Source organism: Mustela nivalis (assembly GCF_964662115.1).
Source record: "Mustela nivalis genome assembly, chromosome: 13".
NCBI classification, from domain to species: Eukaryota; Metazoa; Chordata; class Mammalia; order Carnivora; family Mustelidae; genus Mustela; species Mustela nivalis.
Window position 1 is genome coordinate 4669581 of NC_139032.1, and position 12304 is coordinate 4681884.

General features: G+C 38.3%; 1 protein-coding gene across 2 annotated transcripts in view; it reads right to left on the reverse strand.

The window, feature by feature from the left end:
* CENPP (centromere protein P) overlaps positions 1–12304 on the reverse strand; it is a 227334-nt gene that overhangs the window by 198494 nt on the left and 16536 nt on the right. For both annotated transcript variants that reach the window (XM_082694325.1, XM_082694326.1), the window contains exon 4: positions 1718–1806. In XM_082694325.1, coding sequence (XP_082550451.1) covers positions 1718–1806 — 89 coding nt within the window. The remainder of the gene's footprint in view (positions 1–1717; positions 1807–12304) is intronic.

The window sequence follows — 12304 nt, forward strand, 5'->3', positions numbered from 1 at the left end:
CTGTCAGGCTGGACTTCAGCTAAGGAAAGAATCTGTAAATAAGGTAGTAGAAATTATCCAAACTGAAATGCAAAAAATAAAGAAAATAAAGAAAGAAAAGGATAAAAGAAAGAGAACAAAGCATCCAAACCCTGAGAGAACATACCAAATGCCCCAATATATGTGCAATTAGCACTGCAGAAGAAGAATAGGAAACAGGGCAGAAGTATTTGAAAAGATGTGTTAGGGAATATTCACACTAAAATACCGTAGAAATAAGACAAACTGTAGAAAAACAACATTAAGAGAAAGGTTTGAAGGCAGCCCAAAAAACAAAATGAAAAATTACAGCAGACTTCTTGTCATGACTTATGCAATCCAGAAGCGACTGGAAGAATATCTTCAAAGATGTGGAAGAAAAGCTGTCACTCCAGCTGACAGTGGTCAACACCACATTCCTAGTTTTCCTCCCCCTCACATAGTTGTTCCCCATCCAGTTCCTCTGCAGGACCCTCTCTCGACTCCGCAGTACAGCTGAATTCCACACGGTCCACTGCTAGTTCCTCCTCTATTTCTCTTTATTCTCTCCATAAGCAATCTCATTCCTCCAGCCCAAGGCTTTAACTTCTACTCACTGGCAGAAAACTTGGGGGCTCCCCCTCCTGCCTACACCTCTTCTGAGCTGCCTACTTATTTTTACTTCAGTGTTTCACAGGCACTCATCATCTCCAGCCTGAAGTCACAAGCTCACTTGCCATGATTCTCTCCACTTTCCCTACCTCAACAAATGCAATCACCATCATCAAGGAGTGATCTCCTGTCAGTGGCTCCTGACCTCCCATTCAGCCAACAACTGTGCTTTCTAAATATCCCCCAAATCCAAATCCAACCAGCTCTCTATCTCAGCTAATTATTCCAGTTCAACCTAGAAATTTCTGTTGTGTGAACTATTTTTACAGGCTAATCACTGACCTTGTTCTATCTACTATTGCCCCCCTTCAGGCTCTTCTCCCTGAAACATCCAGGATATCACACTTCTGCTTTCCTTAGGCTTTAAGTAGCTTTACACTGGTCTCAGGCCTATGACCAAACTCCCATGTGGTGAGGACCACATGGACCTCACGTACTTGGCAGGCCTCATGCCAAAGCACAAGCCCCAGCTTGCACCCTGCTCCAGTCACACTCGCCCCCATTAGCTGCTCACAGACAGCATCTCCCTCCTTGCACGGTGCCTACACGTAACTGCTCTGTCGAGGACCTCTTTGTTAGTTTACACCTACACATTTTTCAGATGTTGGCTCAATTTTCAGGAAATGACTCCATGCTCTCCATGAAAGTATGTATGCTTCAATAACACTATGTAACTCTGTTCTGCACCACTGAGCACAGCCACAATTTTAGATTTATTTCTACAATTATTTAACTTATGACTTCAATAGGCTAGAAACTCCTTGAGTATCAAAGATTTTATCTGTTCTTCGTGACATTAGAATGTCTAGCACATTAACATAGTTAATGTGTAATACATTTTCTTTGGATGAAAATGTATTACATTTTCGTTGGATGAAAAAATTATACAGAGAATATGGACTTAATACATAGGCCATATATATGATTACGAATATAAACCATATAATGTTAATGTTACACTTTCAGAGATATTTTGATATTTACTTACAAAAAAAAGGGTAAACTTAAAAATGTAGAATGAAAACAATAAAAATTTATAATATCTTACCTAGACACAAATTCTCTTAATTCTGAATATTTGGTGGGCTCCATTATTATGTTGAGGTCAGTAATAACAGAAGATAAACTCTCCTTATCCTAAAATTTAAAAAAGTGTATCAGATCACAGTAAACATTTAATTAAAATATTAAGATAAAAATTGCTTAAAATATGCAAAATGAAATACCACTAACAATAGGAAAAGGTAATCAAGAGAAAGCCGAGGTGTGGGGGGTGGAGAGAAAGCCCTGAAAGTACTGGTTATTTGTTAAAAGAATAAAATCAGATCTTTACTCCATACCAAAAGCCAAAATAAACTCCAAATGAACTACTAATACTTAAATGTAAACACTAAGACCATAAAATATTAGCAGGAAATATAGGTATTTAATAGATTACTGAGTGAAGAACTTTCTAAGCAAATAGAAAAAAATAAGCAAATATAATCACATAAAAAACTGAATATTTATACAAAAAATGACTTTATAAGAGAGAAAAAATAAACTAAGTTTTTTTTTTTTAAGATTTTTGTTTATTTGACAGAGAGAGATCACAAGTAGGCAGAGAGGCAGGCAGAAGGAGAGGGGGAAGCAGCCTCCCTGCTAAGCAGAGAGCCCAATGCAGGGCTTGATCCCAGGACCCTGAGACCATGACCTAAGCCAAAGGCAGAGGCCCAACCCACTGAGCCACGCAGGTGCCCCCGATGAAGATTTTTTTTTTACCATGAACATGACAAGGGGAAATGAAAACCGAAAAGGGAAAAGTAAAAGACATAAATTAAAAACTCAAATGTAAATAAATAATAATCTCACTAGGAGAAAGACAAATATAAATTAAACCAATGGGATAACATTTTTACCTATAAAATCACTTTGACAAAGCATATTTTAAAATATGCTTATTCCCTATACCAGCAGTCTGACTTCAAGAATTGATCCCGAAATAGCAAGAAATGACGACAAAGCCCAGCTGCCTACTAAAAAACACAGAAATAACTCCATATTCAAAAGTGGGAATTGTGAAATAAACAAACATTTTGATCTGTAAATTCAGATTTTCTACTTTACCCTCTATTCTATAGTTGCTTATCATTTCTTCTTCACTTGTTTTTGTTCTTATTTTTGCAAAAATCATATATTGACTCTTTATGGTCTTCCAGATTATTCTTTTTACTTGTTCTTGTAGGTGATTTTTCTCAAGACTGTCCTCCATTCACCTCCTGTTTACTTCCAGTGTAGTTCTCTGCACAAGAATCAGTTTCTTTCTCTCAGCTCTCTTTTCTCCCATTCGATTTTCTTCCAAGTTTTCATCTGGTAGCCAGAGCAGGTTTTATAGAGTGTGTTCCTGTACTTCCCAAATTAATTCTTATTAAGAGAACTTCTCTCCACTTTCTTACTAATTCGTTTCATGACAGTATGTTTGGGTAAATCCTAAATGAAGATGAAAACACTCAATACTATATCTGTGTTCTCATGTGGAGCCACTATGTTCACAGGAGTAGATCTAGCAATTTTCAGTATTTCCTAAGAACAAAGTGAGTGGATACTACCTGACATTTCCCATTTGGGCACTGACTTGCCTCTGTATTTTGAGTGGCTAGAGAAATGGATATTAAGGGTTTATAATCTTTGTTTACTTCTTCAGCTGCCGGATGATACACTGGGAATTATTAGGAGCAGCTACACTTTAGGCAGGCTGTCTGCAGGCATCTACCACCACATCTAATCAAAAACAAATTCCAAGGGCACTTAAAAACTCAGCAAAAGACCTCAATGTACATTTCTTCAAGGATGTTCAAATGGGCAAAATGCATCTGAAATAAAGCCTAACACATTGGTCATCATCTGGTCATTCCATTTGACACAGTAATTCTATTCTTAGATATACACCTAAGAAAAATGAAAACAGGGCGCCTGGGTGGCACAGTGGGTTAAGCTTCTGCCTTTGGCTCAGGATATGATCTTAGCGTCCTGGGATCATGCCCAGCATCAGGCTCTGCTCGGCAGGGAGCCTGCTTCTCCCTCTCTCTCTGCCTACGTGTGATCTCTATCTCTCAAATAAATAAGATCTTTCTTTAAAAAAAAGTTCCTAAAAAAAAGAAAAATGAAAACATATGCCTACTGAAAAACTTACACATGAATATTTATATCAACATTAATAACAGCCAAAAGGTGAAAACAGCCAAAATGCCCATCAACTGATAAATGAATAACAAAATGTGATACATCCACACAATGGAATGTCAATCAAAAAAGTAAAAGAATGAAGTAATAATACCTACTACATGAAAGAACACTGAAAACATGACTTAAGCGAAAGAAGCCAGTCAAAAAGATCACATATTAAAAGATTCCATTTAAACAAACTGTCCAAAATATAAAAACCCATAGAGAAAAAACATAGCTGTTGCATAGATCTGGGCAGAAAGAGAGGGACTGAAGGGTAATAAAAATTAAGGGGTTTCCTGGGTACCTGGCTGGCTTAGTTGATTAAGCGTCTGCCTTCGGCTCAGGTCTCAGGGTCCTGGGATGGAGCTCTGTGTCAGGTCCCTGCTCAGTGGGGAGTCTGCTCCCTCTCCCTTTGCCCCTCCCCCTGGCATACACGCTCTCTCTCAAATAAATAATAACTTTAAAAAGTGGGGGGTTTCCTTTTGAGTTGGTAAAAATGCTGTAAAATTGAAGTGGTGATGGTTGTACAACTCTGAATATACTTAATTTATTCAATATATACTTCAAATGGAAGAATTATTTGATATGTGAATTTATCAATTGACCCATTACCAAATAATAATAATAATAATCTCAGAGGCACATCTTGTCTTTTGCTTGAGTATGTGTGGGTGTGTTGGATTTTGGCCTTTTGACTATTAGGAAAGGCAATTAATCCTATCACCATAAAGCCTATGATTTATCACCATAAAGCCTATGATTTTTTGACAGTTTGAGGATTCTGTTCAGCCACTGGAAAGCTACTTCAGCAAATCTTCCCATCTCTCAGCCTCCTGTGATAGGGCTAAGTTGGTCTTTCCTTCCCAGTTGGTAATGAGGGGTGGAATCTTGCAACCTGACTTGAAGGCCCCTCCCTAAGTCTCAGCACACCATTGATACTTTCTATCAAGGTCCAGTTAACTTAAGCCCATAGTTCTCATTCTTCTCTAAAATTTCAGAATTATGGGTCCAGGGGTGTCTGGGTGGCTCAGTCGGCTGAGAATCTGCCTTCAGCTCAGGTCCTGATCTCAGAGTCCGGGACGGACACCCATGTCTCCTTCTCCCCTTCCCCCTGCTCCTTCTCTCCCTCTCTCCAATCTCGCACACACCCTCACTCTCTCTCTCGATAAATAAAAACTTTAAAGATTCAACCACTTAGCAACTTTGAAGTAAGCAATGAAGTATTAACTATACTCGCTGTGCTCTACATTAGATTCCTGTGACGAACTGAAAAATGAAATTTTGTACCTTTTCACTCCCTGCACCTATTTTTGACCTATCCCCAGCACCCTGCCTCTGGCAACCACGAATGTGATCTCTATCTTTGAGCTTTGTCATTTTTTAGTTTTCGCTTTTTTAGATTCTACATATAGGTTGAGATCATACAGTATTTGTCTTTTTCTAACTTATTTCACTTAGCATAATAATCTTAAAGCCCCTCAATGTTCTCACAAATGGCAACCTTTTATTCTTTTTTTAAAGATTTATTTATTTGAGAGAGAGAGAGAAAGAGAGGGAGAGAGAGCAAGCACAAGCTAGGGAGAGGAGTAGAGGAAGAGAGAAAAAAAGAAGGAACTCCCCACTGAGCAGGGAGCCTGCCTTGGGGCGTGATCCCAGGACCCTGGGGTAATGACCTGAGCCCAAGGCAGACACTTAACCAACTGAGCCACCCAGGCACTCCTCAATCTTTTTTATTAGATGAATAATATTCCAGTACATATATCACATTTTCTTATCCATTTATCTATGTATGGATACGTGGGTTGTTTCCATATCTTGGCTATTATAAGTGATGCAATGAACATGAGGGTACAGATATTTTTTTAGTGTTTTTGTTTCCTTCAGATGAATACCAAAAGTGGAAATGCTGAATCACATGGCAGTTCTATTTTTAATTTCTGAAGGAACCTCCGTATTCTTTTCTATACTGACTGCATGAATTTACATTCCCACCAACAGTACACAAGAATTTCCTTTCCATCCTGGCCAATACTTGTTATCACTTGTCTTTTTGATAATTGCCATCCTAATAGGTGTGAGGTGATTATTTCATCCGATGGATTTCCTCCATTCCCCAATTTTTTCATACCTATTAGGTACGAAATAGGTACCACGTACCTATTTGGCCATCTGTATGTCTTCTTTGGAAAAAAGTCTATTCAGGGACACCTGGGGGGCTCCATAGGTTAAGCCTCTGCCTTCAGCTCAGGTCATGATCCAAGGGTTCAGGGATTGAGCCCCATGTCGGGCTCTCTGCTCAGCAGGGAGACTGCTTCCCCTCTTTCTCTCTCTGCCTGCTTCTCTGCCTACTTGTGATCTCTGTCAAATAAATAAATAAAATCTTAAAAAAAAAAAGAAAGAAAGAAAGAAAAAGAAAAAATGTCTATTCAGATCCTCTACCCATTTTTAAATCAAATTGTTTGGTTAATCTGCAATTGATTTATAGGAGTTCTTTTTCGATGCAATTTCTCTGCTTTATAGTTCATTATTAGTGAATAGAAACAACAGACTTTTTTTTTTTGACAGACAGAGATCACAAGTAGGCAGAGAGGCAGTCAGAGAGAGAGAGGAGGAAGCAGGCTCTCCGCGGAGCAGACAGCCCGATGCGGGGCTCGATCCCAGAACCCTGGGATCATGACCTGAGCCGAAGGCAGAGGCTTTAACCCACTGCGCCACCCAGGCGTCCCAAAACAACAGATTTTTGTATATTAATTTTAATATCTTACAACTTTATTGAACTCACTTATTAGTTCTAATAATTTCTTGGTAGATTCTTTTTTTTTTTTTAAAGATTTATTTATTTATTTGACAGACAGAGATTACAAGTAGGCAGAGAGGCAGGCAGAGAGAGAGAGGAGGAGGCAGGCTCCCTGCTGAGCAGAGCGCCCGATGCGGGGCTCGATCCCAGAACCCTGGGATCATGACCTGAGCCGAAGGCAGAGGCTTTAACCCACTGAGCCACCCAGGCGCCCCTCTTGGTAGATTCTTTAGGGATTTCTATATAGAATATGATATTATCTCCAAATAGTGACAGCTTTACTTCTTCCTTGACAATGTGAATTCCTTTTATTTCTGTTTCTTCCCCAATTGCTCTGGCTAGGAATTCCAATACTATATTGAATAAAAGCAGCAAGGGTGTTAAGGAAAAGCTTTCATCTCTTCACCATTGAATATGATCTGGGTTTCTCATCTCTGCCTTTATTAGGTTGAGATATGCTCCCTCTATACCTACTTTCTTGGGAGTTTGTATAAAAAAGGGATTTCAATTTTATCAAATGCCTTTTCTGCATCTATTGAGATAATCATATGATTTTTATCCCTCATTTTGTTAATGTGGTAGATCACAATGCTTGTTGTAATTGTTAAACCATCTTTGCACCTGTGGAATCAATCCCACTTAATTAAGAGGTATGATCCTCTGAATGTATTGTTGAATTCAGTTTGCTAATATTTTGTTGAGGGTTTCTGCATCTATGTTCATTGCAGATATTGGCATGTAGTTCTCTTTTCTTGTGGTCTTTGTTTGGTTTGGGTATCAGGGTAGTACAGTCCTCCTAAAATGAATTTATGAGCCTTCCCTCTTCTTCTATTTTTTTTTGTAAGTATTAAAGAAAGATCAATATTAATTCTTCTTTGAATGTTTAGTAGAATTCACCACTAAAGCTGTCTGGTCCTGGACTTTTGTTTGTTGTAAGGTTTAATCTTCTTACTAGTTACCAGTTTCTTTAGGTTATTTCTTCCTGGCTAAGTCTTAGAAGGTTGTAGGTTTATAGGACTTGATCTATTTCTTTTAGGTTGTCTATTTTGTTGGGATAGAATTGTATTATTCTCTTATTATCCTTTCTACTTTTGTGATATCAGCTGTAACAGCTCTTCTTTCACTTCTGATTTGGAGTTCCCTCTCTTTGTTTCTTGGTGAGTCTAGCTAAGGGTTTGCTTATTTTTCTTTATCTTTCAAAAGAACCTGTTTTTTGTTTCATTTGTCTTTTCTACTGACTTTTTAGACTTTATTTCAATTATTTCTGCTCTGAGCTTTGTTATTCCCAACTTTGGGTTCCATTTGTTCTTATTTTCTAGTTCATTAAGATGTTAGGTTGTTTGAAATTTTTCTCATTTCTTTAAGTACAAATTTACAGCTATAACTTCGCTCTTAAGATGCTCTTGCTGGGGGCGCCTGGGTGGCTCAGTGGGTTAAGCCTCTGCCTTCAGCTCAGATCATGATCTCAGGGTACTGGGATGAAGTCCAACATGGGGCTCTCTGCTCGGTGGGGAGCCTGCTTCCTGCTTCCTCCTCCTCTCTACCTGCCTCTGCCTACTTGTGATCTCTCTCTCTCTGTCAAATAAATAAATAAAATCTTAAAAAAAAAAAGATGCTCTTGCTATATCTCATAACTTTGGCATGTCATATTTTAATTTTTCCTTGTCTCAAGGTATTTTATTTCTCATTTAATTTCTTCGTTAGCCTGTTAATTTTTTAGTAGCATGTTTTTTAATCTCTACACAGTCTTGTTCTTGCAACTGTGGTCAGAAAAGATGCTTGTGGGGCGCCTGGGTGGCTCAGTGGGTTAAAGCCTCTGCCTTCGGCTCAGGTCATGATCCCAGGGTCCTGGGATCAAGCCCTCCATCAGGCTCTCTGCTCGTCGGGGAGCCTGCTTCCTCCTCTCTCTCTGCCTGCTTCTCTGCCTACTTGCAATCTCTCTCTCTCAAATAAAATAAATAAATAAATCTTTAAAAACATAATAAGAAAGAAAGAAAAAAAGATGCTTTCTATTAGTCTTCTTAAACTCTCAATACTTCTTTTATGATAGAACATATAATCTATCCTAGAGAATGTTCCCTGTGCATTTGAGAAGAATGTTTTGTTTTTTGTGAATGTAATGTTCTGTATGTATATGTTAAGTCCATCTGGTCTAACCTGTTGTAAAAGCCCCAGATTTTCTGTCTGGATGATATATCCATTGATGTAAGTGGGGTATTAAGTTCCACTACTATTACTGTACTGCTGTCCATTTCTCACATCAGGTCTGTTAATATTTGCTATATATTTCAGTGTTATTTTGGGTACAAACTTTTTTTAAGATTTGATTTATTTGAGAGAGAGAGAGAAAGACTACAAGAAGAGGGAGCAGCAGGAAGAGGGAGAAGCAGGCTCCCCATTGAGCAGGAAGCCCAATGCGGGACTTGTTCCCAGGACTCTGGGAGGGAACCTGAGCTGAAGGTAGATGCTTAATTGACTGAGCCACCTGGATAAACAAATATTTACAAATGTTAAATTCTCATGTTTATTAACCCCTATGTTGCCCTTGTCTATTATGCGTCCGTAAAAGTCCATTTTGCCTGATGTAAGTACAGCTATTCCAGCTTTCTTTTGGGTCCATTTACATGGAGTACCTTTCTCCATCCATCCTTTTGGTGTATATTTGCCATTATGTCTAAAGTGACTCTCTGAGGCATGTATAGATGGCTCTTGTTTTTTAATACATTCATCCATTTACATTTAAAGTAGTTAATGGATACATACTTATTGTCATATTGTTGCTTTCTGGCTGCTTCTGTAGTTTCTATGTTCCTTTCTTCTCTTACTCTTTTCCTGTGTGGCTTGACTTTCTTTAGTGGTACACTTAGATCCTTTTCCCATTATCTTCTGTGTATCTACTACACGTTTTTGGTTTGTGATTACTTACATGTAACTTGTATTTATAACAGTCTATATTAAGTGATAGCAACTTCAAACTTGAGTTTGAAGACATAATAAAGCTCTACATTTTTACTCTCCTTCCATGTAATCTTATGTCTTTTTATCATGAGTAAACTTTAACTAATCATGTATTTTTACGACTTTTGTTTTTTAACTTTCACTCTAGCTTTATAAATGATTATTCTACTACTTTTACTATATTTTTACATTTACCAGGGGATTTATACTTTCATGTTTCCATGCAGTAATAAGGGCCCTTTCTTTTCAGCTTAACGAAGTCCCTTTAACATTTCTCACTGAGGCCAGTTTGTCAGGAAAATGTCTATCTCTCCTTCAATTCTGAATAACTTTGTCAGGGAGAGTATTCTTGGTTGGAAATTGTTCTCTTTCAGCACTTTGTGCTACTCCCTTCTTGCCTGAAACATTTCTGTGGCAAAATCTGCTAAAAGTCTAATGAGGGGTTCCCTTGTATTTAACCAATTGCTTTTCTCTTGTTGCTTTTAAGATTTCCTCCTTATTTTTTAACTTCTGACATTTTAATTATGATGTGTCTTGGTCTCGCTTCGGTTCATCTTCTTCGGAACTCTCTGGGATTCCTGGATCTGGATGTTGGTTTCCCTCCCAAGGCTAGGTAATTTTCCACCCATTATTCCTTCACATAAATTTTCTGTCCCTTGGGGTGCCTGGGTGGCTCAGTGGATTAAAGCCTCTGCTTTCGGCTCAGGTCACGGTCCCAGGGTCCTGGGATCGAGCCCCGCATCAGGCTCTCTGCTCAGCAGGGAGCCTGCTTCCTCCTCTCTCTCTGCCTGCCTCTCTACCTGCCTGTGATCTCTGTCTGTCAAATAATAAAATCTTTGAAAAAAAAAAATTTTCTGTCCCTTTATCTTAATTTCTTCTGAGATTCCTGTAATGCCAAGGGTCAGTTGACTTGATTTTGTCCCTTAAGTCCCTTAAGTCACCTTTCCTTTCTTCATTCTTATTTCTTTTTATTTCTCTGATTGGGTCTGTTCCTCTGCCCTGTATTCAAATTCACTCATCCTTTCCTCTATTTAGTCTGCTGTTGAAACCCTCTACTGTATTTTTCAGTGAAGTTATTGTATTATTCAACTGTCACTGTTTCAAATGCTCTTTTCCCCCATTTCTTTTTTGAAGTACATTTTTCTCCCAAGTTCAATGAGCATCGTTATGGCCATTACTTTAATTTTCTTTCAAGTAAATTATTATCTCCATTTCATCAAAGTTTTTTCTAAAGTTTTATCTTTTTCTTTAGTTTCGAAATAATTCTTCTGTTTCTTCAATTTTGCTGACTTTCTATGCATTACATGAAACAGCTTCCTCTCCCAGTCTTGTATGGTTGGCCTTATGATGAAGATGAAATTTATCATTCAACACTGCCCTAGCTATTGATTGTCTCTCAAACTGCTGTGACATTCAAAGAGTCTATTTTATTTTTATTTTATTTAGGTTTTTAAAAGATTTTATTTACTTAAGAGAGTGAGTAAGAAAGCAAGCACTAGCAGGGGAGAACCGGAGTGAGAGGGAGAAGCAGACTCCCTGCTGGGCAGGGAGCTGGATGCAGGGCTTGATCCTGGGACTCCGGGATCATGACCTGAGCCAAAGGCAGATTCCTTTTTTTTTTTTTTAAGATTTTATTTATTTATTTGACAGAGAGAAATCACAAGTAGTCGGAGAGGCAGGCAGAGAGAGAGAGAGGGAAGCAGGCTCCCTGCCGAGCAGAGAGCCCGATGCGAGACTCAATCCCAGGACCCTGAGATCATGACCTGAGCCGAAGGCAGCGGCTTAACCCACTGAACCACCCAGGCGCCCCCAAAGGCAGATTCTTAACCAACTGAGCAACCCAGGTGCCCCATTTTTAAGATTTTTTTTGTTTATTTTAGAGAGCAAGAGAGAACAAGAGCACACCCGGTAGGAACAGCAGAGAGAGACGGTCAAGCAGACTCTACACTGAGCATGGAAGCTGACAAGAGGCCCAGTCCATGACCCTGATATCATGACCTGAGCCAAAATGAAGAGTTGATGCGCAACTGACTAAGTGACCCAGGCACCCCTATTTTTAATAGCTCTCAGTAGTTGAGGATGTGCCAAGACCAGATATGAATTAAAAATTTCCTTACTCTGGAATCACTTTGTTTTTACTGGGTTTCAGGAAGAGTAGTTACGAAAACATTCTTAGCCATTTTCCCTACAAACTGACACTGATCTAATTTATTATACTGTATGGAGTATGAATACTGACACATGTTAATTCTGACATTCTTACAACAACAGACAGTAAATCTGGAGAACAGAACTGTATATTCCAACCACCTCTGAATAACAGCTGTGACAACATGGGTAATCATTTAAACCCCCTTCATGTATTTAGAATAAAGGGAATGAGCTTAATAGTCTATATGGTCACTTACGGTTCTCACATTGTATTACTATGATTTTATTACAGTATTCTTTAAACAAGATAGTTTTATTATTTAGGTTACTTTTCAATTTTCTAGTGGTTAAACATCTCCCTCTAGTGGAAATTCCATTAAAAAAATATTTAAGAACAAAGAAGCTTTGTTGTGTCTTCACCTTTTTTTCCTATTAGTCTCAACTATAAACTATTACTATTTTACATGCTCAACATTTATATATATATAATATATATATTACTAAAATATATAGCTCAACATG